This window comes from Trachypithecus francoisi, unplaced genomic scaffold (assembly GCF_009764315.1).
Source record: "Trachypithecus francoisi isolate TF-2019V2 unplaced genomic scaffold, Tfra_2.0 Lachesis_group7, whole genome shotgun sequence".
Lineage (NCBI taxonomy): Eukaryota > Metazoa > Chordata > Mammalia > Primates > Cercopithecidae > Trachypithecus > Trachypithecus francoisi.
In genome coordinates this window covers 79,048,418-79,059,044 of record NW_022681472.1, presented here as the reverse complement: position 1 = coordinate 79,059,044, position 10,627 = coordinate 79,048,418, and the positions used below count along the sequence as shown (strand labels likewise).

General features: G+C 40.7%; 1 protein-coding gene across 1 annotated transcript in view; it reads right to left on the bottom strand.

Annotated features, from left to right (window-relative positions):
• Positions 1 to 4,461: 4,461 nt before the first annotated feature.
• Positions 4,462 to 10,627, bottom strand: part of FER1L6 (fer-1 like family member 6) — a 177,417-nt gene continuing 171,251 nt past the window's right edge. The window contains 2 exon segments of the mRNA XM_033202929.1: positions 4,462 to 5,059; positions 5,727 to 5,827. Of these exon segments, the coding sequence (XP_033058820.1) occupies positions 4,876 to 5,059; positions 5,727 to 5,827 (285 nt within the window). The 3' untranslated portion in view covers positions 4,462 to 4,875.

The following is a 10,627-nucleotide window of genomic DNA, read 5'->3' as shown; positions in this document are numbered from 1 at the left end:
CTCCTGGTTCCCAGTGCTACGTGGTTGGTTTTATAGATGAGCCTGAAGCAGTGTCTGATTTACATAGGGCACAGAGGATTGGTTGGACCAGGCATTTCATTTACATAGTGCACAAAGAACCTGGCAGCTCCACCCTAATCTTTTATTATGCAAATAGGTTCTCTACCTGGCTGGCGCCATGTTGCCTGCTTCTTTACTGCACACAGGATGACAAAGAAAAGGCGGGAGCCTCCATGTCGAACATACCTGGCTTCCAGGTACTCCTTTTCTATTGGCACAGCTGCTGGCATTTACCTATGGAAGCTTCCAGCTTGTTTATCTATGTTTGTAGCTTGATTTTTCAGGCTGCTTTCTGTTAGAAAAAAAATTATTCTGGGGGCTGATTTTTATTAAAAGCAACTTCCACTGAGAACTCTCTTACCCTCATTATCTGCTTAAATAATTTCTTTTTGGCTCCTCTGTCACTGCCAGGGTTATGTCTCGTGAGTCCTAAGATGTCTCCCACCTCAGTCGTCCCTGACGGTTTGTTACGCACAGAAGGCAGAACAACTTGTTGAAATCACAGACCTGTTCTTGCCACTTCTCTGCTTAAACCCTCCCAGGGTTCCCCACTTTATGTTGCATAAATCCAACCTTCTTAGCATGGCATTCAAAATCCTTCACAATCCGGCTCTGAGTTCAGTCCACCCCTTCAAACTCTCCATGCTACAGACCCATCAACATGGTAGCCTTGCACCAGAATATGCCATGGACGTTTCCTCACCATATATATGAACCTCTTCACATGCCAGACTAGGAAACTGTGGATCAGAGATGTGAAGGTACTGCCCTAGGTCACATAGTTTGTATGAAACAGTCAACACTAGATCCATGTTCCCCATTAGACCACCCTGGAGCCTTAGAGATAGAATCTCTGATCCCTCCACTTCCCTCCTCTACTGCCATTACTGAGTGAACCCGGCCACCCTCTTGTGGGGAGGGCTATTGATCTGTTTTCCATATGGAATTGAAATCCAACTTACCTCTCCACTGCTTAAAATTCTTCAATAGTTATCCATTGCCCTTAAAATAAAGACCCAAACCCTTCAGGATATGGCCCCTGCATGACTTTCCAGCTCCATCTCAGGACCCTCTGCATCTCACTAGGATGCCCACTGTCTTTCAGACTCCTCTATGTGCCTTGCACCCTCCCACCATGGGGCTTTTGCACATGCCATCTTCTGTCTCGGAGCTCTTCTTTCTCTCCATCTCTTCTTCTGTCATCTCCCTTCAGCCATCCCTTTCCCAGAATGCCTCTCTGATGCCAGACTGGGTGCAGGCCCCCTGTAAGGTGTTCTTTCTCTGCTCCCAGTATTTTGTTTGTTTAGTCCATCAGTCTGTAATGATCTATGCGTATGGTTGTTTTATGTCTTCTCTCCATCAAGCTCTGTGTTCCATGAGTTTGAGCAAGGACTTTATCTGTTCACTTTTCGTATCCCCAGTGCTGATTATAGCACCTGCAGTGGATGGAACTCAATAATTATCTGTTAAATGACTAAGCACCAAATGGCCCCAGCTGTGAAGTAGATCGTATAATTTCTGTGTATGTGTCTTATAAAGGAAAGAGCAAGAGAGGTACCAATGTTTCAACCTCTGGTGACACAGAACTGGATATCCCATCCTGTGGGGGGGGGGGGGGGGTGGTGGTGGTTGTTATTGCTGGTATTAATTTTGTTTTGCTTTGTTTGGGGGAAAAAGATTCAAATGTTGTAAAATACATAAATAAAACCTTTCTGAAACAGATTTAAACTGTAAGAAAACTCTAAGCTGTCAAATGAATAAATTTAAATTAATCTTATTTAAGAACACAAGTAGGAACTCATGACAACTTCTTGGGAAATGGGCTTAAAAAAAAAAAAAAAAAAAAACACTGTCATATCTTTAGCACCAGGGCTGTACAATTAGGCATGGAACATTATTTTATTTAATTTTTACATACAGGACAGGCATATGCAATATACTATGTATAGAATACCAGACATAGCTGATTCCAAAATTATCATTGCTTTCCACTTCTTCTCACACATTTCTTAAGATGCCATCTGATCCAAAAGTGTTTCAAATACCGCTCCAGGCTTTTAGCATTTGGATGTCTTTTGACATCAAAGGAGAGTTAATGAGCTCTGTTTAACTTACAAGGATTTTAAACTTTTAGCTTTTTATTATGAATTTGAAAAATGTACATTTTGTCAAGAGTTTACCTGTCATCTTTCTGTCCACAATCCAGCAGAAAGTAGAATACCTGACTTTCAAATTTATCCTAAAATAATGCTGTTCTCCTTGTCAACATCACCAGAGGTGTATTCATACTTTTTCCTAAACCTCATCCATGAAATACATTCCTTATCTGGTGCCTTTCTTGGATGGCCCATAATTTGAAGATAAAATATCGTGGGGAGCTACTGTTTGTCTTATCTCTGCTGTATCCCCACTGCCCAGCACATAGGAGACACTCGGTGAATATTTTTAAATGGACACATAAGTTTTTTAAACTTTTTACATGAAAAATAATAATGCCTTTTTATTTTAGAAGTTTTAGGAGAAATAGACAAAGTAAAAAAGATGATACTACTTAAAGATAATCGTTAACATTTTGGCATATTCTTCCCAACATTTTTTGCTATGCATGTATATATATTTTTTCTTTTTACAACATATGCTATACATACAGTTTTCTAACCTGTATATTTTCCTACTTACAATATATTCAATGTACATATTCCATGCCATCAAATATTTTTAACTACACCATTAATTATGGCTGTGCAATATTGCACAGTAAGAATGAATGACAGTTTGTGTAACCAATCCCACTAGAAAACATTGCCAATGCAGTAAATGTTCTATTTCAGCATTGGGGGAAAACAGGGCCTTATGGTTACTAGTGAGTATCTAGGGCTAGAATTCAGTGAAAAAGGCTTAAGTCCAAAATCACACAGAACATTCTTTTAGTCTTCCTTTGATGGACCAGGAACATTCTAAAAATGACTTTCTATATAGAAGTAAGTGTTACCCTTTAGAAGACATCTGTGCCAGACTATCAAACAAAACAGTAGCCCTGGTGTCAAGAGGGGAACTCCAGCCTAGCCTCCCAATACCAACAAATGGCTCTTGCTGATAGAAGAAAGAAATGGTTGTCATATTGATTTGCATACGAGGCCAAAAATTGTGCATGGGAATTGAGACTAAATATTCCAATTCTTCTGCTTCCTTATTATATCTGAGAAAACCTGCCCCTCATTTCAAGTCCCTGCCTTAGGTAGGGTGGCAGATTTCGACTGTGTTATGAAAAGCAGAGATTTACTTTCAAGAAACACTGACCCCATTTGACAAGTACGTAGGATATCATTTCTAAGACTGGTTTTGAAATTAGTTTGTGCTTAAGCAGCTGGGTGTAGTGGCTCCTACCTGTTTGGGAGGCCAAGATAGGCAGATCACTTGAGGCCAGGAGTTCAAGACTAGCCTGGCCAACCTGGTGGCCATCTCTACTAAAAATACAAAAAAAAAAAAAAAAAAAAAGCCAGGTGTGGTGGCAAGTGCCTGTAATCCCAGTTACTCAGGAGACTGAGGCATGAGACTTGCTTGAACTCAGGAAGTGGAGATTGCAGTGAGCCAAGATCATGCCACTGCACTCCAGCCTGGGTGAAGAATGTAAGACTGTCTCAAATAAAATAAAAATTTGTGCTTAAGATTCATGATGAAATCTGGCACATATGGTGGTCAGGCTAAGTGCTGAATAGTGCCAGGGATGGCCATTCATCTCATGGTCTATGGGAAGACCATACTTGGTGGAGCTTGTATATCTGACAAAAGAGAACTCCTGCTGGTGGCATGGAGCTGTCCCTGATCCATCCACACAATTATATTTCATATATCTTACAACATATTATAAGGTTCCCATCTGGAAACTGTCACAGAGCATAAATCAAAATAGGTTTCTCCAGAACCAACTACTATTATTGAACATGTTCCGCAAGTGGTGACTTTAATAGAAAATCCACTACATCTCGTCTCTAGATGGAAATTTCAATAATAAGGTATTTTAGATGATTTATGTGACATTGTCTGCAAGCCAGTTTCACAGCCTAAGTGAATGTGTTCTGTAAACTAGAAGGATTACACAAGGTTAAGATATAAGGAACTGGTTCAATGTCTAGTAATTTGTTATAATATTTTCAGTTTGTTTGCTCTAAAATTTTATTTTTATATTTTTCCAATACGGAGTCTTACTCTGTCACCAAGGCTGGAGTGCAGTGGCACAATCTCGGCTCACTGCAACCTCTGCCTCCCGAGTGGCTGGGATTACAGGTGCGTGCCACCATGCCTGATAATTTTTGTATTTTTAGCATAGAAGGGGTTTCACTATGTTGGCCAGTCTGGTCTTGAACTCCTGGCCTCAAGTGATCCACCTGCCTCAGCCTCCCAAAGTGCTGGGATTACAGGCATGAGCCACCACAACTGGCCTAAAATTTTATTTAAAATAAAGTACTTCTAATAAAATCTCTGACCCAGAACTAAACCTCTCAGGATATAAGCAATTACATAAAGATAACATTGATCTAAGTTAATTTGAGGTCACTGTTGATTACCATGAGGTGAAAGTGCCTTATTTCCTGCTGCCCAAGGGATAAAACATGCCTTATGTCTCATAAGTTTGAAACCTGGAGGCAGGGGTTGGAGCAGGGAGAAAATGTTTCTTTTCCATCTCTTCCAAGAAGGGTTGATCTGTCCCCTTAGCACTCAGCACAGTGCCATGCGTTTGACATGTTCTTAGAAGCTCCCAGATGAGGAAGAGAGGATTAGTATATGGGGAGGATCTGGGTCCTCCATGATCCTCTATGAGCCCACAACGATCCTTCGGCTGATGGCTCCTGGCAAGGTGTAGATGAAAAGCACCAGGAAGATGATGAGGATGATCAGAATGAAAGCAATGATGATGTACTTTTTGTAATTCTTCCAGATGAGGTGGTACAGGCACTTAAAGGGGCTCATGAACCAGGAAAAGGAGGTATCTGGGCGGCTGAGGGGGAAGGAAGAGAAAATCAAAAAGGGGGTCATCCTGTCAACACTCAGAGTGCTTAAGACACCCAGGAAATGTTTCTAACTCCCACTTTCTGAGGACCCATAGGGAGAGGCCTGAAAATGGGAGAAGAGCATGTGGCCTGAAGCAGGAGCAGCCTGACATTTGTATGATGAGGATTCCTGTACCATGGTTAAAGGCTGGTGTGGAGCAGAGAGCAAGAGTCCAGTTAGAATCCAGCCCAAGGCCCCATCACCCTCCATCTGTCCAACCTACCAGCTCAAATCCCACCTTTTCTATGCAGTCTTTCCTGACAGCCTCAGACCCCAATGATTCCCTTCACTTCAAGTTCCTAACTCTTTCATCGCTTGACTCACCCTCTTTTGAAACTATGGAGTCTTCTACACTCTGACAACTATTTTATGAATGCGTTATTTTTCCCAAATAGATCGAAAGCTCCTGGAAGGCATAGCTTATGTCTTATATTTCTTCTTATATTTAGCTTTTTCTTCAAAAAGCTACACAGGTTGGAAGGCACCGATTGACTGCCTCCTGGCTGCCTGGGTATCTCACAGGACTGCTCTAATGAAGTGCCCATATCAGACACCAGTGAGGACTGCAAAGGCCCCTTCCCGTTTCTGATGTTCCCACTCATAACTCCACTCACTTGGGCTTGGCCAGGGGCTCTGGCTCCTTTCGGGCTTTTCCAACAGGATTTTTCTCAGCTTCTTCTGCTGTAACTAGGTGGAACTCAGCTTCAACCTTGCCCTGCAAAAAGATGCAAAAGCTTTTGTTTCTAGTCACAAAGGCCCACTGGGCCAATGGCAACCTTCTAGAAGTGTTACCAAGTTGGAGAATTCCAGAAAGTATTTTGATTATCCTGCTGCTTTATTTTGATAAATATTGTTGCTTTTTTGGTCCTGGGAGAAGCCATTTTTATGATGGACACCAAAAGCCTAGGAATGATGTTTCAAGATTAGTGGAAGGAAAGCGTCCCATGTTTCCACACAGACACACGAGCCCAGTCACATGTACTACTCTTCTTGTAAACACGTGATATTTGAAGAAAAATTGCAGTAATTAGAAAGGGGACTAATTGAGTGGCAGACCCTTTTGAATCTGATACAGTCTGTCTTCTCTGTCAATTCTCAAGAGGAAATTGGTGACAGTGACCCCACATTTGCTGAATGGTGTTTCTTTTCTGTCATTCTTCATTCTTTTTGTTGTCCCCACTAGTGATTTTAGGGTTATCCTTTTATTATAGCACTCCCTCCCTCTTCCCCTATTCTCTCAATAAGAAATGGCCTATTTTATTTGAAAATTGTGAGTAATGTCTTTTTTTTTTTTTGAGACGGAGTCTGGGTCTGTTGCCCAGGCTGGAGTGCAGTGGCCAGATCTCAGCTCACTGCAAGCTCCGCCTCTCGGGTTTACGCCATTCTCTCGCCTCAGCCTCCCGAGTAGCTGGGACTACAGGCGCCCGCCATCTCGCCCGGCTAATTTTGTATTTTTTTAGTAGAGACGGGGTTTCACCGTGTTAGCCAGGATGGTCTCGATCTCCTGACCTCGTGATCCGCCCGTCTCGGCCTCCCAAAGTGCTGGGATTACAGGCTTGAGCCACCGCGCCCGGCCAGTAATGTGTTTCTTTAGAGCACTATGCCACAGTTCTTGGCAGGAACGTATGTCTTGATTTATCAAAGGATGAGATAGGACCCCCACAAAAGTTAGCCTTTCTCCTTTGTTCACTAATTCATTCAGCACTTTTGGGGATCCTTTCTATGCCATGCATTGCTCTACGCACTAGAGACTTAATGATTAAGAAAAACAGAACTTCTGATCTCCTGGAGCTCTTATTCTTGGTGACAGAGACTCTCATTTCTCCTGCCTCTTTTGGTTTTGTGCATTGAAATTCAAGATGATAGGAGGGAGGCAGAGCTGGTAGGAGTGAAGCATTTTATTACACACGATTGCTGATAAAGCTTCTTCCTCTGAATCACACATGAACTGGGCATTACTTGACTTCACAGACATTATTGATTTCTTACCCCAATACAAAAGTCTAAGATTCCGATGAGCCAGTGGTCTTGTGTTAACTTACCCATTCACCCTAAAAAGGCCAGGACTTCTTCACAAGTAGGTTTGGTTGCTGGCAGCCATTAAAATATAATCATGGGAGATATAAGAAAGATATAGAATACATATGGGTAAGGCTGCGGGGCAGGAAAAGAGAGGGAGTGGCATGGCTGCCTGAATTAATAAAGAAGTGCAGTGGACTTTTATTACCAGTGAAATCAGGAGTTAAAATCTAGATGGTCTCATTCATCCTTTGAATGGAACTCTGGCCCAACTCAGAGTAGCATTAAATGTCCTATGATCTAGAAATGTTTCATGAAAACATGTATATATGTAGTCGCTCATTCCTGGTGAGAAATCTTAGCCCCATAGGCAATGACTTGCACATATAGGCATTCAGAAAATATTTGAAAACTGTGGGGAAAAAATATAAAGCTTCTATTGATTTTAATTTCTCCTTTACACATTCATCAACAGTAGAGTAATAATATGTATAACTGTAATTGCAATGCTTTACTGATTGCTCACTTTGCCCCAGGTTTGTTTGTTCTATCATTTATCTGTCTATCAATCATAGCAATAAGCAAGGTAGGTCTCCCTTGTGTAGATACAGAAATGAAACCACAGAGATCAAATAACTTTTCTAAGGTCACACAGATGACAAGCCAACCAACTGGAATTTGAACCCAGGTCTGTATGATACCAAAGCTCATACCCTTTCCATTATAGCAGGCTGCCTTCCAACTTCTTCATCTAATTGCCAGAACACTGGACTAGAAGGTTTATAAGAGCCTGCCTAACTCTAACATGAGATGACCCCATAATTGTCTTCATGATCACCATGCAATGGCACTTGTCTTCTTGAGTCTCAGTTTTCTGATCTGTCAAATGGCCAGATGCTTTCTAGAGCTATCTGGTTCTAACTTCTAGGATTGATGAAAGGCAGAGTTAAGGACTTGATGGCTGGGAGAGACTCAAGAAATAAGTCCAAAACTCATGGAGAAATGGTGTCCAATATACAAAACAGACTTATTTCCAGAGATCATTCACAGGTAACTTAAGCTCTGCTGAGCAGTATGTTATACACTAGGAACTTCATCCACTTCCTCTAATTTGAAGTAGAGTCAGCTTAAGAGGGTCTAACCAATTGCTAGGATCCGGAATGCTTGGAAGAGAGAATAGAAATCAACAGAGTGAGTTAGGGCCACAGTAAGAGGATCGCAGTTGCCCCTTTGTTCTCTACTCTTAGTAACAATACACTCAACTCTGGCACTTTATAACTTGCATGGTGTTTTATGCATGCATTAGCTCATTTAACCTTTTGGGCAATCTGACAAACTATACGGCATTTTTATTACCATTTTACAACCAAGTAAACCAAGGCTTGGTGATGTTTGCTAACTGATGTTAAAAAACCCAGATTTGCACCAAGGTCCTTTGATGCCAAACTCCATTCCTTTGCCACTTTACGTGTCTAAATGGCACTTTGTTCTGGAAGAAAAAAGTAGGCTATTTATGTAACAATGAATAAACGTGCCATTTCTGAAATATTCAGGAGGAACCTCATAATTGCTGTCATTGCTCTGGCATTAGTATATGCTTTTGATCTCTATCTGTGGGCTGGCTTTAGATAGCTTAATATTATAGCATAGCATGGCATAGCGTGGCATAGGACAACACAAATAGTCAAGTGAATAGGACTTGTGAATAGACAGATCCGCATTTGAAACCAGGCTCTACAATTTACTAGCTGTGTGATCTTGGGTAAGTCACCTGCCCTCTTTAAGTCTCACTATACTGAGGCTATTAACAGCATGTACCCTATAAGGTTGCTTTGAAAAATAAATGAAATAACACATATGCAGTGCTTAGCCTAGGGCTTGTTAACTAGAAAGCCTTTAACTATGGTAGTTGTTAACTTCAATACTATTTCATCAACAGAAACATGCAGTTTAACAGAAAACATCTTCTGCCCATAGAGAAAATACCAGAAAAGTCCCACAGGCCCAGATTCCTATAGGAAAAGAAATGCAAAGAAAAAGGAGGCAGAGAATATTAAATTACTTCTGCCCTAGACATAGGAGTCATTTGTTATCATGAAGAGCCTTGTGCCAGCTCCACCACCCTGCTAGAAAGGTCACAATGCATCTATCAGGCATCGGGAAGGCTGCAGGGGAAAGGTGTTTACTGACAGCTTCGATAAATGTCGTGGCTCTGGGTATCGGTCCACACAGAGGTTTCCTGTCCGGTTTCAACCATCAGCATCCAGCTCAGCACCAAGGAGAGGTCATAAGCTAATAATACCCTCTAAATGTAATTTAAAATCAGAGTTAGTAAAAATAGACAGTCTGAGAGACGATCTACTAGCCTAATGATATCTGTGGATGGGAGACAATAAGAAAAGATACTTGAGAAGCCTGGATTTGTCATATCACATATACAATTGATGTGCCAAACTGCACTGTGCCTACAGAAGGGATGCCTTCGGAGGCTGAGAAGTGATTGCATTGGGAATGGACATGCCTTCAGCAGTGATTATTGCTTATGAAAACACACCCCTGACTGGAATTACATGAGGCATTCTCATATGTTAATGGAGGAAAGTATGCTGGCAAAATCTTTTAGGAAAAGGAATATATATATATGTATATATATACACACACACTGCATATACACATTATATATGTATACATGTATTTACGTGTATAGTTATGTCCACATACATGCATGTACATATATACATAAGACATATGACCACAAAAATACACACAGTTGTATACACATATACACATGTATACAACTACATATGTGTGTATATTATATGTAGTTGTATACACATATATACACACATACAACTATGTGTGTGTATTATATGGTCATACATAATCTTATATGCTGAATGTAGGAATTCCATTTCTGGGTAACTAAGTTAAGGAAATAATTCAAAACTCAGAAAAAGTGTTATGTACAAAGCACAGTCATTATTCTTTTGGATGTTCAAATTGCTCTATTTGCTCCACTGAGATGTCCCAGACACATTTTGGATTTTATCTGCCATAGACCTGGAGTCAGCCATTTCCCCAAAGATCCCTGTTTTTTGTTTCTTTGGTTGGTTGGTTTTTAGTAGGAGCTGATGTGTAGAAACCAGGATCTAGGTGCTAGGAGTCGTCTTTGCTACTGGGTGATTTTACTTCTAGATTCTTCAGTGGATAGAGCTTATAACATATTTATTAAAAATCCATTAATCCATAGTGATAACAGTAACAACAAAAGCAAGGGAAAATCATTAGAGATGACTCATACCAACTCTGAATTCTAAAATTTGGTTATTAAGCGATATAATTATGTATTTATCCTGTCTTTTTTGGGAGTAGGGGAGGAGGGTGACTGATTTATTTCCAATTGATGAGGGAAAGCTCTTTTTAACAGATATGCCAACCAATAAATACATTTTTTCAAATGATAGTAGATGGGTAAATAGATCGATAGATAGCTTAG